At 51.9% G+C, this 20,155-nt stretch overlaps 1 protein-coding gene across 1 annotated transcript in view; it reads right to left on the bottom strand.

The window, feature by feature from the left end:
* Positions 1-20,155, bottom strand: part of GPSM1 (G protein signaling modulator 1) — a 62,869-nt gene that overhangs the window by 8,271 nt on the left and 34,443 nt on the right. The window contains exons 10-11 of the mRNA XM_083875967.1: positions 15,348-15,418; positions 13,125-13,304 (exon numbers count right to left, since the gene is read on the bottom strand). Of these exons, the coding sequence (XP_083732093.1) occupies positions 13,125-13,304; positions 15,348-15,418 (251 nt within the window). The remainder of the gene's footprint in view (positions 1-13,124; positions 13,305-15,347; positions 15,419-20,155) is intronic.

The raw sequence follows: 20,155 nt of genomic DNA, 5'->3' as shown, positions 1-20,155 counted from the left end.
AGCTTCGCCCACCAAACCAAACCACAGACACCCAAGAGCCACCCAAAGGGCCAAACCTTGTTCCTCTGTCAGACCAGCTTCTCTCTGGTGTCCCCAGGGCAGTGACCTGCCTTTGGTTCCCCTCTTCTCCTCCAGGCTCAGCTTCTTGCAGACCTGACCCAACGCAGGATCAAGGGCTCTCACTCCGGCTTTGTCCAGCCCTCCCAGGGGACAGTCAATGGGACCTGCAAGCAGGACCCAGGGTGGATGGACCCTGGTGGGTCTGGTACAGCAGATCCAGCTCAGGAGCTGCTCTCTGAGAGTCTGGTGAGTGCCCAGGTCAGGGATGAGCAAGGACAGCGGCAGGTTCAGGGGTAACACCGCAGTTCTCACTGTCACCCCCTCAGAGCTGCCTCACATTTAAATGTGTCCACCACAATTCCACCTTATTTCAGGAAGGACACAACCTGGAGATGAAGTGACCTGACCACATCCCACAGCTTGCTGGGACAGGACCCAGCAATCAATCAATCCCCAGGACCAAGTTCTCCCCTGTGGACAGTCCTCGGAAATCTCTGCCCTTGCCCAAGGCAGGCTCTTACCTGCCCCAGGTGTGGCAGTCACCTATCCCCACTCATCTGTGCCCCCTGCCCTATGAACCAGACATGTCATCGCTCCTTACCTCTGCTATTTTCAAGGTAGCCAACCTCAAAATCTCCAGGCAGGAGCAGGGCTGGTGCTGCTGGTGACCACCAGTGCCAGGAGCACCTTATCCAGGGCTGTCTGTCAGTCCCCTGCACGCAGCTTTTCTTTATCCTGCACCACCCCACACCTCACCCTGCTGAACTCACTGTGGGGGCTGCACCTCTGGCACGGCCACAACCTCAAACCCCAAAAACATCAGGCACTGAACTTCCCAACCTCACCTGGAGAAAGGAACCGAGGGGGAGGTTTGCAGAGAGGCAAACGGGGGCTGGAGGAGAGGAGTCAAGGAAATCCCTGGCTGAAATCCACAGCCTGTTTTACCAGGAGGTGAAATACCTGGAGATTTGTCCCTGTTCTCCGGAGTGGGGCTGTCCCTGTCCCCAGCCACCAGCTCCTCAGCTGGAGTCTCCACTCCTCGTCAGCTTCAGAGGCAGCAGAGCTGTAAAACTCTCCCGGTCTTTGCTCAGGACTCCACTTCCCTTTCCGTGCCAGTCCCTGGGCGCTGCTGCCACAGTCCCCACCGAGACAGGGCTGGTGACAGACCCTGACAGGGCTGGTGACAGACACCCGTGTCCCCACCCTGAGCACGGCCAGGCTCAGGAACCCACGGCCACCCTCTGTTGTGAGACACAGCCCACCCAGAGCAGCCTGAGCACCTCTGCAACCGCGACAATATTAATAATAAAAAGTTCACGCCGGAGCTACCTGAAAACTTTAAACCCCCGAGCACACACGGCACAGCCCGGCCTGAGCGAATCCTCCGTGTCTCCGCATCCACCTCCTCCTCCTCCCGATCCAGCCTCTCATTTAGAGAAAGAAGGAAACACAAACAAACCCCCGAGTTTCCCGCACTGACCTGAGCAGGCAGCTCTTCCCCCGGCTGGGGCTCTCACATATCCGCGGGCAGGAGGAGCTGCCGGCGCTGGATGCTCCAGCTGCCCGGGCGGGATTCGTGCGGAGCGATGTGAAGAATCGCCGGCTCCAGTGACCCGCTGGGTGCGAGCCGAGGCTTAAAGCGACAGCCCCGCTGTCACCTCCTCCCGGAGCCGCTCCGTGCCCGGGCACGATGTGGGGGGGGCTCCAGAGAAGGCTCCTCTCTCCCTCACCTCGCTGCCACGATCCTCCCGTTATTAGATGATGCTCTTAAACACACAGTGCAGCTACGTGAATATTTAGCTTTCCTTCCACCTCCTCACCTCCCACCCGCCACACTCACTTCACCTTAAAAATAGATCGGGATCGATTCTCCCAAACTACATCTGCAAACACGCTCGGCTCCCCAGGCACAGGCACCACGGCAAACGCTCTGTGCACACCCAGACACACTCTGATCGTTTGGATTTAAAGCACCAAAATACTGAAGGACCATTTTTAGCTCCTGATAGTCCTCCTGCTCCTTGTATTATTAGATATGTGTGGTTTTTTTGTCCTATTGCAAGAGCCGAGGCTGCCTCAGCCATAAGCTTCTCAATTTAAATGTAATGCTGCTCGACAGAGGGAAATTTCTAATTGCAACAGGGTTTTAAAGAGGGAAAGATGGAAATGCCAGGCAGCAGGCAAAGAGCTGTTCTTACCTCACGTTCGTGAAATGGGAATTACTGACAGTGAAATGGGGCACTGGGAAGAAAAGCACTTTTTCCAAAGGGGCAAAATGGGGGCAGAGCCCCACTGGCACTCTTGGCTCTCTGTCCACTCTTGTCCTTCACTCTCATTTTTCACTGCAAAAGTAGGAAACCACAGCCAAGGTGTTGAAAAGACAGCAAAAAGCAGCTGCAGAGAGTGACAGGTGCCTGCTCTGCCACTGTCCCCTCTCCCTGCAGGCTGGGACCACCACCAGGACCCCCAAGCCAAGGTGATTACACCCCATGGAAAATCACAAATCCACCCATTTTCCTCTCTAACAAACTCTGACACCAAATAAAACCTTTCACAGTTTTGGGCTGAGAAGGTCCTGGGCTGCCCAGCCTGAACAAAAAATGGAGCTTTGGGGACCTTCCTGTGCTATTCCACATCAATAAATTAATTTCCAGGAGTAATTTCCAGAGAAAGATGGAAACTGTGTGGGACCTGAGATCAGGACTCCTGGCTCAGTACCTGGCCCTGGCTGAAGAGGAAAAGAAGGGTTGAGGGAGGGCAGGGCACAGCCACAGCTCCTGTGAGCTCAGTGCTGGTGCTGCAGCCCCCTCCCCACTGGGGCTGAGATCAGGGGAGCCCATGGATAGAGAGGGGCAACAACAGGGGAATGAACCAGGACAGAGACTCTGCCCCTGATGTGAAGAGCTGAGCTGCCTTTGGAGAGCTCTGAACGGGGGAATCTGCAGCTGGTACAGGTGAAATGCAGAAAATGGGTGTAACAGGGGGCAGAGCCCACACACAGGAGGTCGGCGCTTGGAACAACATGAGGAAATGACATTTTCCCTCCGAGTTTAGGATGCAGCAAAGAATAATGAGTGAGACATCTGTGATCTGCAGAGACACAACCTACACTGTCAGGTTGGAGCTCAGGGAGCTGAGCGTGCCCTGGGCACTGTGTGCCCTGCACTGTGCTGTGCCCAGCCCCTGGCACAGCCCCTCCACACCCTGCCCAGGCCCAGGACGTGCACACGCTTCCCTTGGAGCATGAAATTATCACCCTCACTTGGACTGTTTTCAAAGATTTTTTTTCCCTTTAAACAACTCGCCCACTCATCCCTATAAACGCCGGTGCTAAAAGCTGGTTCTGTTGTTAAGATTTCAAATAACTCGGTTTTTATTGTTCCAAACAAAATCTAAATAACTCACCCACACTCCCTCCTTCCGAAATACAGTAAGTGCTGACCTGTTGGGACCGTGCCCTGCTGCCACACACGGCTCAGACACAGGCCTGTGGCTCAGCAGCAGGTGACAATATCATTTCTGATTGCATTTGGAGGGAGCCCCGGGGGTGTCTGGCTGAAGTGTTACTGACACCTCTGCTGCTCACAGGGCTGATCTGACTGTCTGGAAGCCACTGTCACCATGACCAGATTGGGCCATTTTGTGTCACAAACACATTAATACAGGATTTACACTTTTACCTCAGCTACACAACAGAAATCACAGGTCAGTGCAGCCCTCACTGCTGAGACCAGTGGGAATTACTCCTGGATTCTCTTCTGTGTATTCAAACAGTCCTCTGCAGTTAATGTAGCAACTTTTCCACGTGGATTTTGACAGCATTTACCATGCCAGGCTGGGTTTCCCTGGCACTATTTAACAGAAACACACCAGCCTGGATTTAGCACTTGGAGCTTGTTTTACTAACCAAGGACACAAGGTAGAACATTCTCACTCCAGGTCAGTCTCTGGAAAAGATGAGTGGCTACAGAGGTCAGTCTGGCCCATCAAAAACCTGGGGCATCCCTTAAACACCAAAACTGGGAGTGAACCTGAACTACTGATTGGAACAACTCAGCTTGGAGGTGGATGACAACAAGCAGTAAGTTTTTGGGTGTACCTCTCCCCCAGGGCTGTGGTACCTGGCTGTGCACACCAACACACACCCAAGCAGCAAAACACAAAGTTTTGGCTACAACTCATTGCAGTGATTGACTCTGCACTTGGAGAGGAGTGGAACCAGGACCATGCTCAGCCGTGGAGTCTCAGCTGAGCAGCACTAATTTTCTAAACTGAAATAACTCGGTTGCTTGAAAGGTTATAACCCATATTCCTGATTAATTAGCACAAGGTTAATATATAGAGCACTTTCTCTATCCACCTCCCCACTCCAAGCCCCACAGAGCAGGGCAGGTGAGCTGCTCTTTGGAAATGGAGACAATCCAGTGCTCGGGCTGCAGAGATGCCCTGCTCTCCTCATCCCCTGCACTCCCTGCTCCTCACATTGGAACCTTCTGACAGTTTGCTTTGAAAACGCTTTGCAAAAAAAGCCTGCTCGTCTCTGGATTGCCAAAATTGTGCTGCTTTCTTGAATCAGACTTTTATTTAGACACCTACTTGCTCTGAGCACAGCGAGGTTTGAAGAGGGAGCTGTGCAGATGCAGCACCTTCCCCAGGGGTGCTGGGGATGGGGGGAAGTCAGTCATGGAGCTGTGCACACCCATCCACATCAGCACCCATAACACATCCAGCCTGCACATAAACACCCCTGGCTCAGCAAACGCCCAGATCATAATTATTATTTACTCACAGCCCAGCAATGCCTGAAGGCCGCGTTCGAGATCAAGGCCTTGTTGTGCAAGGCACCCCACAAAACACGAAATCCTGGCCCTGCTGGGGCAGGGAGGGTTCCTGGGGCTGGTACCTGTGGGTTTGCCACTGCAGCCACGGTCTGTCTGACCTGCTCAGGAGAGTTGAAACAGGCAAGACAAAAATCACACGCAAAGGCAGGAGCAGCTTCTCCTATCAGCCAAAAGCATCTCCTGCCCTGGTACCTGCTGCTGCAAAGGGCAGGATGAAACTACACCCTGTTTGGGGTTTGCTCCACATGACAGCGCCTGGGGAACACTGGGATTCAGGTGGCTTTAGATACAGGCAAAAAATCCTCCTGGGACTTTCCTGCACCCAGCACAGGCAGTGCCTGGCTCTCCAGACAGGGCTGCATCGATTGCTCTTCAATGAGCACTGCAGGGAGCTGGAACTTCCCCTGGGGCACAAACAGCACCATCCAGGATGGAAAAGTTGGATCCATGGGATGGTTTGGGGCCCTGCTCTAATTGCACATCTCCCCAGGGGAGCCCTCCAGTCATCCCTGCACTCGGAGCACTCCACTGGGCTGGGCTCTGCCAGGGCTTCTGGGGCCACACAGGGAATGGGGGCTCTGAAAAACCATCATTTGGGCTTTTGTAGATTAATTGGTGTTAACTGCCTAGGGAGGCTTAAAAATAGCACCGCTAATGGGAAATGTGGATGCTGAAGGTGATGTGTGAGCAGAGGCCACGTTAACCTGGCACAGGCTGTGCCCAGCCTGCAGCCAGTGCCAAAACCAGGGACTCCTTCTGTCCAACTGGAAATTGCTGCCTGCACCTCTAATTCTGCCTTTACACTCATCTGGGAACCTCCACATACAGGGGGAATCTTCCTGCTGCCACAGGAGGTTTCATCAGGAGATCTCCAAGAAGCAGCCCCTAAACTTTCTGTAAATTATGGATCCCCATCCTTCTCCTGCAGCCATGGAGGACCCTCAGTTTCCTGCACTCTAAGTACAGGTGCAAGGACAGCTCAGGGAGACCCCAAAGCCTCTGCTTGCCCCAAGGCCACCCTAAATCCAGAGGAGAGGATTGCATCCATGGGATCTATCCAAAAGCAGTGACTTAAGGAACAACCTGTCCCCTGAGGAGGTCACTGCCTGTCACAGCCTCCTTGAACCCTCCTCTCTGGCCACAAACTCCAGAGATGGAGCTGCCTGGTGCCAGGGAAGGCAGCAGGGTGGTCTCTGGGCAGGATGCCCCAGTGGCTGCTCTCTGGGAGTGATTTGCCCTCCCCAGAGCTGGGCAATAACAGACAAAACCCAAACCTGCCCCAAGGCTGTGCTGTGTTTGTGTCCTGTGGGGGAGCCTCCAGCTGTGCCCAGCAGCTGGAAACAGCCACCATCAAAGATAAGGCTCAGACAGAACTGCTCTGGTTATACAGCTCTGTCCTTCACTGAAACCCAGAAAACATACTATCTGCATGCATTTCCTGGTTTTAAATATAATTTACATCAAGAGAAACACAAGTTACTGGTACAGAAAGGATGCTTTAGGCAGCCCCAGCAAGCACAGCCAGACCACAATCCCTTCCCAGCACAGGGACCTGCTGGATCCATCCATGCCAGATCCCAGCAGCCACAACTGGGAGCTCAGGGGTGCTTGGCAAGAAAACCAAACACAGCCCTGAGTCACCAGAGGCCCCCTTGTCACCCCAGCTCCAGAGGTTTAAGCCCAGTTAGGCTGATTTACATCCAAAGAGAACCTGGGCTATGATATTTTTTAAGCTCTTCTGCCATGTGAAGTTTAATAAATGCCAGAGGCCAGAACTGTGAAGGTACAAAGTGCCCCAGGCATGGCAGAGACCCAAGAAAGGAATGAAAAGTTCTAGGTTTTGAGAGAAATCAAACATTTGGAGGTTTATCACTCTGGGTTTGGCTTCAATTCATCCTTTTCTTTTTCAATGCTGTTCTCTTTAAAGTGACAGTTTCTAGGAAATGGTGACTGTAACATCTCTTACTGTCTCATCCCACTTGATGGGTGACAGTTTGCCAGGAGAAAAGGTTGTGTAAGGAGGAAAGCAGATCTCAATTATGGCTTCAAAGTGCCAGTAACTGCAAACTCACTTACAGTGAGTCAAGGGGAGAAGAATGGAATTGGGGAGCTTGGTTTGTCACCTCCAGCCTGGACCACTGACCTTCAGACCTCCAACACCAGTCTGCTGGGTGACCTTGGACAACCAGCTCAGTTTTTACCTCCTTCCTAGAGCAGATTCCTCTGGTAAGAGGCTTTTTCTTACAGTTTCCTAGCTCCAGAGCTGGCCTCCACATGTAGCCAGTTAAGGATGGAATATGAAGCCCCTGATCCTCAACCTGAGGGATCAGAGAAACATCCAGACCCTGGGTGTCCTTGGTGTCACCCCTGCAGATTCCAGGGCTTGGACACCCTCCTGCACATGGCACACCCCGTGGGTTCTTCCCCCCGTGTGTGGCTGATGCACAGGCACAGGCTTGTACAAACCCTTCCACACAGCTCAGCTTTGATCCACAGCCTGACCTCAGCCTGGGAGGAGGGAAAACCAGGGAAAACACAAACAGGGTTTGCAAGCAACAGAAATATCCCAAAGACAGGGAGATCAGGGACACTGATCCCTGCAGCCCTTACAGACACTGCCCTGCCAACACCAGCCCTGCCCCAGGGAGCACATGGAAGTTTCCTGCCTTCTCAGGAAGGGCCAGTCCTGGGTTCAATCCCTTGGATCTGCCCCTCAGGAAGGGTCATTCCCAAGTTCAATCCCCCAGGCACGACACTCGCCTGCAGCAGAGCCAGCTCTGCCCTGCCTCCCTCTCACTCACACAGGCTCATTGGATAATTACAGAGAAAACCAAGGCAAATCCCAATTTTAATGCCATTATAAAACAGAGAGGGGGAATTCATTACCTGGCAGCTGTTAATATTCAAGGAAGAAACTGATAATTTGCCTCTGAGGCAACGAATGCAGCAGAGGCAGCACAAGCCAGAAAACGCTGCTGCCTCCCCCCACCTTCCCCGTGCAGCCACTTTTTGCAGAGGTTTTCTATCCCCACCTTTATTTCCCTGCCTCCCATGACCAAAGTCCCAGAGAAGAACTGCTGCCAGGGCTCTGCAGATCTCCTGAGAGCCTTGGTTCTGCTGCACCTCCAGGTTTGGCAGAGCAGTTCTTACACCTCTCCTGGCTTGTGCAGCATCTGTGCAAGGAGCTCACCTGAGCCAGAGAAGGACCCTGCAGCTTAACTAAGAGACTCAGAGAGAGAAAGACAGGTCAGACAATTTAAGATGACTCTGGGGAGACATCCCTGACAGCCCAAATCCCTGAAGAGCCTCCCCAGAGTTGTCAGGCTCCAGGTTTTCCTGCACATCCTGCCTCCAGCTAGGAAACAGCCCAGCCTCCCTGCCTCGAGCACTTTGGAAGGTCCCACCAGCTGAACAGGAAGATAAAACATTCCAAGAACAAGCCACAGCTCCCTGTTTACCTGCTCACTTCCAAGAGGACTGACACCACCACAGCAGCCTCCAGGTGTCATAGGAACAGCCTTAAATTTAGCAGCAGCTGCCTTTCCTCTCTCCCTGGCTCTGGCTTCTCCTTCCTCTCCACTCCCTGGCTCTCGGAGCACGTTTACACCAGAAAGTCTGACCAGCACTAATGGCATAATTATACCCCTGCAGCTGAGCAAACGTGGAGGCTGTGGGATGAAGGAGGGTGTGATTTGCACTGCCCCTGTGTTGTGGGATTCACACAGCAGGGAGATGAAGCAGGGACCAAGCTGATGTTAAAACAGAGGGAAGATGCACAGGCACCACAGAACAGCAAAGGCTGCCTGGTGTAAACCCCATGTTCCAGCTCCAGGGGGAATTGGAGAAGTCTCAGCCTCCCCTCAAACAAGAGAAGACAACCAGGGAAATGATGCTGTGGGGGCAGAAGCCCCCAGGGCTGACACATTCCTGCCCTCCAGCATCCACCCAGCCCATTGTGCAGCTCCCAGTGAAGTCACAGGGGGTGGATTGGGACACCTGAGAGCCAAGAGCTGCCTGGACAACCAGCAGGGACAGGCAGGATCCTCCAGATCTGCTCCTGCCACTGCCCCCAGGGCTGACCCTCAGAGGGTCAACCACGAGCATCCTACAACCCCCATAAATCCTGAGACAGAAAACCATCAAAAAGACTCTGGCACTCTGCCCCTGGGGCGGGGATGTGTGACCTACAAAACATTCCTTTCTTTTATGGTTGCTTCTCACTGTAGTCGTAAAAAAGGCCTTATAAAAACATTTGTCCCAGGGAATGTTTGGCCATGCAGAGTGCTTGAAAATCATTCAGTGTCTAAATACATCAGCAACTCATCCCTGCAAGTCGTCACTGCAATCAAACACAGCTCCTCTTTCCCTTGACTATAAATGGGCTTGGCTGAGGACAGGGGTGGGGGACAGGTCTGGAGAGGGAGGAATCACTCCCTGGGAAAGGGAGAGTCCAGAGGATCAGGAGCATCTCCAGAGCACAGATCCAGAGAGGGGTGGGTATGATCCTTAACTTGCTCCATGGGTTTTGCTCCAGCTCTTGGATCTTGACACAATAAAGTGTTTTAGCCCTTGAACTCTGGCTCATGCTCAGCCCCATCAACCTCAAAGACCTTAAACACAGGCTCAGAATTGGGGCAGGTTCCCAGGAAGTCTTTTCCAGAATACACAGTCCCTTTCTTCCACGGGCCCCTCTCCTTTTTGCACAGAGAGAGTGAGGGACACAATCTCTGATATTTTTGAAGAGTTAGAAAAATCCCATCCTTCCAGTAACCTTCTAATAACCCCCTAAAACACATCTGCTACCAAGTCAAACCCAAGCTGGAGCATTCTGACCTTCACCACGGTGGAGAGAGGGGTTAAATTTACAAGCAAGCCTTTGATGTCTGCAAGTTTCATGTAGTACAAAACCTCTGCTTTGATGTTCCTTTTAAAAGAGAGGAAACTCAGAAGGTGTGCACTGCACGAGTCGCAGGGAGGGATTTGAAGGGACTTGGATCTGGCTGCCCACAAGTGCAGGGACAAGCCTTTAATGCAGCCACTTCTGCTCAGGGCTCTGCTGCAACAGAGCAAAAACGTAACCAAAAGCATCTCACCCTCATCAGCTTCTCCCAGATCAAATCCTCCTTTGCTGGAGGAGCCAGGCACTCAGAGCCCTGAGTGTCCTCATGGCAGGGCTCACAGGTGAGCAGCACCTGTCCCTGCTCATCCCCAGACCCTGCCAGGGCTGGTCCTTCCCTTCTGAGCCACCACCAGCCACAGCTGGGAAATTCCCCCATTCAGGGGGCCCTGGGAAGGGTAAGGAAGGGTCAGGACCCTCCTGCATGAGCATCACATTCCCCAGCAGCCTCTTGCACAGGGAGGACAGTGAGGCACAGGGGGACCTGCCAGGCTCTCCTACCTTCCGCAGCACCTGGGCCATGGCTTCTCCCATCCATCCCAGCATCCCCACGGCTCTCCCCGCGGGCCGAGCCCTCCTCTCAGGGCCCCACTGAGCTGCCAGAAGGGTCAGGCTCCTCTCCATGCCCTGCTCACTTCACTTTTCCCTGCCTCCCCTCCCCTCCGCCGCCTCCTCCCATGGGGAGTTTCCCAGCAGCTCGGGTAATTAGCAGCATCATCACCAATGCTAATAACAACCACCACGGCTCCTGCCATCCGAAGCTCAAACAACTTTACAGCCATCATCACGCCTCTGTAACCCCCCCGGGGGAGGCAGGCGAGCAGCATTACCCCATCACACCGTGGGGAGGAGGGAGGTAAACAACAGGCAGGGGATGGGTGGTGAATCCAGGAGCTCTGAGTCAGGCACCTCACACCCCCAGCACTCCCCACCCTGGATCTCCCCGGCTGCTGAAGCCCCTCGGGATGGAGGTCAGGGGTTGTGCTGACAGCAGGACTGATCCAGAGCTCACACTGCTGGACCTGGGAGTCCTGGGATGAGTTTTTTCCCTGTTCTCCTCTGCCATGGGACAGCAGGATTGTGGCACCCCAGAAAAGCAGCTCAGATCAACCTTTAGAGATCACCTCTAATTAAGGAGTCACAGTTTACAAAGGATTAAAGGGAATTTTCACTTTTCTCCTTGCAAAATGGGGGAGTTGTTGTCTGAACAGCCTGACCAGGAAAAGCTCCTCTCTCCCATTCAGGTGGGGTTTGCTACCTTTGATGACAAAGACTCCCATGGATGGAACTGCAGCTTTTCAACTCCCCTGTGACAGCAGAACACAGCGGGGCTGCTTTGCTCACGGCAAAACCCACAGGACAACGCTGACTCTAAACACCCTGAGGTCTGGCCCGTGCTGCAGCCTGGCAGAGCTGTCAGCTGGGAGCACCAGCACAGCAAAGCTCCCCTGAAGTGACCCTGCCGTGTCCCCCAGAGCCACCACAGAGCCCTCTGGGCTGTCCCCAGACCCCACATGAGCTGCCAAGGGGTCACCAAGTGGTTGGCAAAGCCCCAGGGGCCGTTTTTGCACACACAGCCCATGGATCCACAGCTACACTCCTAAGGAATGCTTTTCCCAGCTCTTGATGGAGCGTGGCTTTTGTTTGGTCTCTGGCTGAATGTCTGAGTTAAAAATACAAGGCTATTTCTGGCAGAAGTGGTTTTTTTTTCTTTCTTTCTTTGTATTGCCTTGTGTGCCCCCATGCTGCTGTCTCCTCTCTGGCTCAGATGAGCTTTGTTTTCCTTCTCAGTGGTCATGTTTGCACCGGTGAGCTGCAGGAAATGTTTTTCCCAGCAGACCGTTCCCACAAGCACTGTTGGGAGCAAAGGATGAGCTCAGAGAAGTCTAAAAAACCCCAGTTAGTGTAAAAATTTGGTCTCCAGCGGCCAGAGAACTGCAAATCAGAAATGTCTGTGGTAAAAAAGGGATGTGTCTGTATACTCATGCACACAGGTACAGCAGGATATGTTCTCTCCATGATCCACACATGAGGAACAAAGGACTCAGAGCCACAAACACCTTCAAGCATCCCCACTCCAAGCTTCATCCCAAGCTCTGCAGCTCTGACTCTTTCTTAGCCAGCATGAAAATATTTAATTTCGCTTTTTTTAAAATGCCAAGGGAGAAAAAAAAAAAATAGGCCTATCTTTTCTGGCTTGGATTTACTCCATCTGGAATCACTGCATGATCACAGAGCTGTGATAGTGTGTTAGAGACTCAGTGTAAAGCAAAAACCTAAATACTTCCAAGCATCCATGAGATCATTGATCTTTCCTGTTACGCTTCGTCTCTCCTGGCAACAGAGCTGAGGATTTGGGGCTTTCTCACTTGAGATCACTGGGTTCAAACACCTCCAAGCCCCCTCCCACGATGCAGAAACGTGCCATAATTGTGGGTGTGAGCCCTGTTTGCAGGGCTGGGAACAAACCCAACACAGCTGCAGGAAAAGCTCCCCAGGATTTGTGTTTGCCATGTGTCACAACAAACATCGACACCAGCGGAAGGGAATGGCCCAAAACCAGCAGAACTGTCAGGTTAAAAACAGCAGAAGAGGCATCTGGGGAGCTTCCCAGGGCATGGATCCTCACCATCCTCCAGGGAGCCAAGCACAGACTGATCAGAGCTCCCCACACAGCACCAGCAACCTGGAAATCACCAACATCAGGGCCAGCTCCTGAGGAAATGAGCTCTATCCAAAGGAAAGCTCCTGGGTGATGATTTCCACCATCTCTGATGAATTCTAAGAGACCATTCTGCACGTTGACCATCAGTGTGATCAGAACACGAGGTAGAACAGCTACAGTCCCACATTTGACAAAGGCAACCAGGACTTTTGGTCACTTGTCAAAGACCTGGGAAGGGCTCTGGTTTTTGAAGGCACCAATTCCACTCCTCATTAACCTCAGGACCTGATCAACCCAAGCTCCCCAAAGCTCCCAAACTGCTGTGCTTTTCTGGAATTCAAGGCATCACATACTGACAATCCTAAACTCAGCCAAGCTCAGCTCTAGACTCCTGTCCCTCGAGAGAAGGTTATAAATGTCACCACTGAGGGCCAATCCCTCACAGACCAGTGATGGAGACTGGTACCAGTGCTCTGCTAAAAGGACAGTGATGCTGAGGCTCAAAAAGGCAAAAGGATTTGCCAGCAAACAGAGCACAGCTACAGACTCTGTTTTCCAGCCCAAAGTCCCCACTGCCACCCCCACACCCGGCTGGAAACGAGATAAAAACAAACATGAGGAACTCCCAGATCAGCACAGATGATTAAAATCAGCTTCCTACCGACTGTGGCACTTGGACTCTGACTTCTCCAGCATCCAGAGGGGATGCACTCGACCCCTGGGCTTTCCTCTCCGAGCTGGATTGGTGCTCCCGGTATTTCTTCGTTCTCGCAGGTAACGACAAGAACTCTTTTCCTGAGATCTTCAGCTCTCCCACGTGGTGGCTGTCCCCATTCTGGTCCTTGGGAAAGCAAGAAACAGTCACTGCAGTGATTGCTGGGCTCAGGAGCTCTGTTGGCTCCTACCCACAGAGCAGGAGAGGCACAGGAGCACAGGAAATGTGGGGCTTGTGCTCAGTAATACAGGATTGTCACCCCAGTGTGGGGACATGGAGGTGACAGGGATCCCAAACAGGGATAGTGGGAACAAGGAAGGAGAGATTCATTGCCCCGTTCATGGCATCAGCACAGCCAGGCCAGTGTCCACATCTTCAAAAGCTGCCACATGAATATAAATCAGAACTAGAAAGTGCCTGGGTTGGAGCCCTGGCAGTGCTCAGTGCATGACAACAGGAGAGATGACTCAATTACAGCACGTAAGCACCTTCAGGGTGAAAGCCAGCATGTGAGAAAGAGATTTTAGTCTGCTACACAAAGGATTAAACAAGAGGCCGGGAGATAAAATCAGAGGAGATCAAATGAAGAGACACACTGGAGGGAGCAGGGAGCAGCAGTTCCTGCAATGTGCTGGAGTTCAGAACCAGGGTGGGTATTCCCTGTGCCCCAACACGGCTCTGTGCACAGGCACTGCATAGCAGCTCCTGCAATGTAGTAACAGGGGCTTTGCTGGCTTTGAAGGCATCTCTGGCAGAGAAGAGAAGGCATTTCTGGCAGAGACAGCAGTGAGAGGATCTCCTCTCTGACAGGAGCGGTCCCTGTTCACTCCATGGGTTTACTCCTTACTCCTCACTCCCACCACAGCACAAAGCAGAGGAACCTCACCCAGGGCTGTAACACCACCTGTGAGCCACAGAGCAGGAGAATTGCATCCAGAACACTCTGTGAGGGACAGGGGACCCTCCCAAGGACACTGCAGGGGGAACAGGAGTGCTCACACCTGAGCCCACAGCTCCTGCTTGCTCCACCCTCCCCATGGAACCCCTGAAATCCATAACCCTGCCTGAACTATCGAGTGGTGCTCAGCTTTTACAGCAACGAGCAGGAAACCAACAGCACGAAGAGCAAAGCCCTTGGCCAGCCCTTGGGGCTGTGCTGCTCTGATGGGGATACCAGCCAATGTCCCCTGACCTTGGGCACTGCTGTCCCTGCCATCGACACCCCAGGGATGGAGTCACATTGGTGAGAGCAGGCAAGAGCCAAAACAGCCAAGGGGCACTGGGAGAATTGATAAAAACACATCAGGACATTTGGAATTTATTTTCCAAAGATAATTAATTCAGGGAGGAGCTTTTGCTTGGTCTTCCCAGTGTTCACTGGGAGTTTCAGGTACCTAAATGGTTTCTCAAGCCTGAGGTTGTTTCCCATTGACCATTTGCTCCCACCTGCAGCTTGGGTGGGCTTTGTCTCTCTGTGACAGTTCTGTAAAGGGGAAATCCTTCCTGGGACACTCAGGAGAGCTGTGCCTGGAAAGCACTGGGTGAATGTGGATGATTTGTGCCAAAAACATCCCCAAAAGGCTGAATGGTTGCAGGCCTGGCCACCTCCCCTGGGAACAGACAGGGCTGAGCCCTTGGCAGCACCAGCAGGATTTTCTGAGAGGCTGAAGTGATTCCTGGGGCTGGAAGGGCTCAGTTCCTCCCAGCTGCTGCAGGAACAGCCCTGGGGACACGGAGGAAACGCTGATCTGCTCAGATCTGACATTCCCAGGAGCAATGCAATCCTTGGAGCCCCAGGATCAAACCCTGGGACAAACCCTGTGCCTCCTGCAGTGCTCCCTGTCCTGTGTCTGTCCTCTCTGTCACTGGGGGGACAAGCGCTGACAGCCACTCAGGGCTCACGATGATCCTCCCAATAAAGGGCTGCTTTTTCAAATAAAAACCCCCAGAAGTGACTTTTCAGCTTTAAGTGTTAAGTGCCTTTTTAGTCAGACCAGCTGTTCCTCTCCTCCGAGCTCTCTAGAAACCCTCTTTGGTTAATCCCATTGACTCCAATGATATCTGCTAATTGCAGATTTCCCTGCAAATGAAGCCAGGCAACAACAAACCAATTGGAATCTGTGAACAGATTCCCACTGACAGTCTTTGAGGCCAGACATCTTTACTTACCCTCTCAGAAGGGAACTTGAGGAGGTCTAAGCTGTCCATGCTGCTCCTCTGGAGTCTCTTTGGCCTGGCTCCTGCAAAACAACACTCTCACATCAGGGGGGTGTCACCAACAGCACAAATGTCACACAGAGAGAACCCAAACCACGGCAAATCTTCTCCTCTGCTCAACTAAAAGGCAAAGGGATGGGATGATGCAGCTGTGCTGGCCTTGAGATTCAGATATGGGGGCTTTTCCCCTATTGTTTTGGGTCTTTTTAAAGCACTGTCACAGGGCTGTGTGAGGCTTTGGCTAACAAGGTCACACCACGACCCCAATCTCAGACAAGGTCTCTGGAATTCAGGAGTTACAAACCTCACCCTAAACCACAAAAGTCATGGGACTGGCATTGAGAAAAATTATAACAAATAGACAATTTAATACATCTGTGGATTTTCTGCTTTATCATCATGTTTTTAACTGAAAGAATGTTTCTGGGACTCAACTTTGAGCTTTTCTCTATAGTCATAAAGGCTGGAAAACTAAGTGAAGGAGCAAATATTTTCTAACTATCATAAACCCAGCCTTAAGGGGAACAAAATCCTGCCTTGAACCTGAAAGAAGAATCAAAACTTGGCAGGATTTATGATATTTATTTGAGATTTCATAAGATTTTGATATTTGATTCCAACAACAACAGAGTGGGTGAAATACAGTTCAGCTCTAACTCCTGGTTTCCAAACCCTCTTTATCTCCAGTCTCCCTTCAAGCTGCTTCCAGCTGCTCTTGCCTCACTGACAATTTTATACAGGGAGTATAAAACAGCCCTGGGATGCTTTCACCACACCTGGGAAAACTTCTGCCCTCCCCTGATGGTTCCTGAAGGCTCATTTTAGCTGATCCCCATGAGACACCCTGCTCCAGCCACACCACACAGGGCAGAGCCCAAAAACTCCCCACTCAAGGTCCTGTGACACCTTCCAGGCTCAAAGGGAAATCCTGGGGGAGGAATGAGCCCCGTGCTGAGCCCTGAGAACAGAAACCACAGAGCTTTGTGTGGTTCCTGCAGCAGCAAACTCCCCAAACCATCCCTCAGCTGCCCCCAGCCCAGCAGCACAGGGGGCCACAGAGCTGCCACTGGGCAAACTTGAGAGAGAAGGCACAAAATTCACAAATTAAGGCTGGCTGAAAGCACAGCATGGGGATTAAATGGGAAAAGGCTCCAGGGATTCCTGCAGCAGCTCAGTCAGGGCTCCAGATGCCAGCACAGCTGTATCCAAACTGCACCGACTCCAAGGACAGCACTGCTCTGAAAAGTTCAGCTTCCCACATCAGCTGGGACTCAGCAAGGGTCATGAACACACATCACAGCTGGGACATAAGTGAAATAAAGTTTATGTCTGTGCCCCTCAGCACCCTGAAGGGATTTACTGCTTGCAGCCCTAAAGATTTCAATCAGTGAAAACATTTCTGAACATTTCTGCCTCTCTACTCCAAAAGGCACATTAGCACCAGCTTTGTTTTCAGGTGATTCATTGCCAGGCTTTGAGTTCAGGGGGACTGACATCAGGGTTGGAGGTGGAGAACAGACACTGAGCACACAGGAGAGCAGGGAACACACGTCACCAGCAGCAGTCAGTGTTCCCACCAAACTCTACCCCTTCCACACAAAGCCACGGGCCCACCTGCCACCAGCCCAGAACATTTGTGTTGGAAAAGGCCTCAAAGAGCTCAAACCCAACCAATTCCCACCCTATCAACCAGATCAGAGCACACTGAGTGCCACGTCCAGTCATTCCTTGAACACCTCCAGGGGTGGTGATGCCCTGGGCAGCCCCTTCTAATGCCCAACAACTCCATCCCTGAAGAAAACTCCCCTTGCTCCACCACATCCCACCATTCTCAGCATGGAGGAGACAGCTGTGGGATGGCTGAAGGACTTTTGGGTGCTGCCACGTCGCTCAGGCAGGAGCTCAGCGAGGGGAAGGCAGTGCTGGGTTGTTCCCAGTGGCTCCCAGTTACACACTCTGGACACTGCTACAGCTGCTTGTGGCTTCCCTCAGAATAACTTACAGCAGCAAGGTGGGTCTGCAGTAAAAGTCACCTCCAAACACCAAATCAGAGGCACATTTGGGTTTCAGAGCCGAGCCCAGCCCCTGGGAGCGAGTGTGAGTCAGGGCTTCATTTAACAGCCACTTCCAGGAAAGCAAGAAAGCAGCAAAGTGTGCCCAGTTAGATAAACACACATCATTTCCAGCTGTCTAAAGAGTCATTAATTACACACCTCCATCCTCAGGTGCTTTTGTGTGTTCCCAGAGCACTGAACCGCTGGCCAGCAGCCATTAATCTCCGAGCAGAGAAAACCTGCCCCGTGATAATTTAATAGACACAGTAGAACAGCTCATCTTTTTCTTTTGTCCTGATGCTGGTGGCTGTCTGTGACTGTGTGGGGTTTACACACATTGGAGCTGAGAGAGGAAGAAGTTTCAGAATTACAAAAAACTTCATCCAACCCAGCTGTTTCTCCCAGAAATCCCAGCCAGTGCTGGGGCCAAACACTGTTCCCACTCACCACCACTAAAACAAGCAGCATTAAGAGGGTCCCTATCACTCAGGGCTACAAGAAACTGGATCCACATCAGCAGCTCCACACCAGATGTGTGGGAGCTTTTCTACTTCTCATCCCACACGTCCTCATCCACCTTCCAGGAGAGCAGAGCTTTCCATACTCACAAGTGTCCCACGACAGGAGGAGTCCCGCTAATTTTCTGTCTCCATTCCCTCAGATGGCTCCAGAGGTAACTTTCAGCCTCTCCCAACTTACTTTTCCCAGAAATGCCTGCAGCACCACTTAATGCTCAGCCAGAGTTGAGCTCTGCCTCCTTCTCCCCGGTGCTGATCCACAGCAGCAGTCAGGGATGAGGAGGATTGAGCAGCTGAAAACTCAGGTCTGTTCCTCTGGAAGATTTCTTCCCCCTCCTCTCTTTCCAGCATTTATTGGCATGTTTACCAAGTCTGCTGCACAGTAATGGAAAACCTCAGGGGCCTTTCTAAATGCTCTCTCTGTCTTGGAGGTTTACTGAGGTCTCAAAGAGAGCAAGTTGAAACCTTCTTGTGAACATCAGCTGAGCAATGCTCCTGACTGGCTGCATTCATGCCCTGTTTTCCTGGAGCTCCTGGGATGTTGCTTCTTTTCACTGCTCAGGGGTGTTGTTCCTTTTTTAAATATTTTTTTTCAAAATCTCTTCCTCCTCCCCATCTATGATCTCAACAGCATCGTGAACCAAGGAGATTTTTAAATTTTTTTTTCAGCTTTTTGCTTTTGCAGTTTGGTTGCTGAGGAGAGTTTTAACGGTTCTCACATTCTTGTCTTTAATCTGCAGCCATGGAGAACACAAGGAAGTTTTATCAAGGCTGGTGATGGGATCATCCCATGGAAAGCAGCACTAGGGCAAAAGCTGGGCAGACAGAGCTTTGTTCCTCCAGGGACAGGCTCCATCTCCAAGAGATTGCAGTTGACAAGATCGAGCTGAACATGTGTAGCAGCGACTCAGGGAGCCCTGGCAGGAGCTCTTATCAAGCTGACATGTGCTTTGATAAGCCCCAGCTCTGCCCCCTCTCCCACAGCTCCGGGAGCTGCCGCCTCCCTCCTGCTTCCAGCCTGAGCAGAGCAGGGCCCCCAGCCCAGACACAGCCCCAGTTCTGTATCTGCAGCTGGATCCCTCTGGGGGGCTGTGCCAGAGCAGGCAGAATTCAACCTGACAGGGCCCTGCATGGAGAACCATCAGGGAAAGGTTGTGGGGCCAACATCAGCCCTGCTGCCTGCAGCGCTCCTGGGTGAGCGGCCTCATGTTCCCCACAAAGCACAGGCTGGGCACCCCAAACATCACAACAAATCCAGCATCAGGACTTGCTGTATTCTCATGAAAAGGTCATTTCCTCCTGTACCTGCATTAACCAAGATGTTGACTTGGCTTTTGGGTGAGTTCTCCCAGCCCTGGACAGACCCAAACCTTGATTCTGGCAGACAACTCTAAATATTGCTCAAGATTATTAAATCAGAGCAGCCAAGCCAGTTGTTTGGGGTGGGATGCTGGTGTGGAAACCTTCCCAGCTCCGAAGTGACAGTGGAGATATGGTCCAGTGCTCCCAGTGCTCACTGAGCATCCCAAATCATACACTGCTGACATCTAATCAGGGGAGCTCTGTCAGCCTCGTGCTCCATTATTACAGCAAAGCTCCTAAAGAGGGAAGGGGGAGGGGGAAAACAAGCACAGCAGCAGGAAAAGAAAAAAGAAAGGAAAAAAAAAAAAAAAAAGGCAGCCTCCAGTAGGACAAGCATCTCATTTAAGGCTTTAATTAGTCTTCAAACACATAATGGGTTCTGGCACTATAAATCCACTTGACCTCTATTATTGTCAGCACTCGCCTGATAAATGGTGGCATTTGTTTTCCCAGTTGCTACTGGGGTAGAACAATACTTTTCTCTAAATAGAGAAAGCAAATAATATCAGTTATTTACAATGACTGGCCCATAAAATGCTGATGCCAAGCTGGTGCCCATCCATGGGCAGGACCATCTGCTTACCCCATGGGCAGGGAAGGGCCAGGGAATCCCAACAGCTCTGGGTCCTTCTGTGTCTGAGGATACAGAATTGGGCACCACAAGAACAGGAATGCTCTGCTGGGAGCCACTGATGAGCTGTATCCAGAGCAGAAGCAAATCTCAACCTCCCAGCAGGCCCTGAGCACAACAAAACCCTGCTCCAGAACAAGAATCCTGCTGTTTTCTCCTCCTCTGCTCCTTTAAAAAAGCTGCAGACAATCTGTG

Source organism: Zosterops lateralis (assembly GCF_965231275.1).
Source record: "Zosterops lateralis genome assembly, chromosome: 20".
NCBI lineage: Eukaryota > Metazoa > Chordata > Aves > Passeriformes > Zosteropidae > Zosterops > Zosterops lateralis.
The sequence above is the reverse complement of the archived record's forward strand: the minus strand, read 5'-3'. Positions and strand labels throughout refer to the sequence as shown.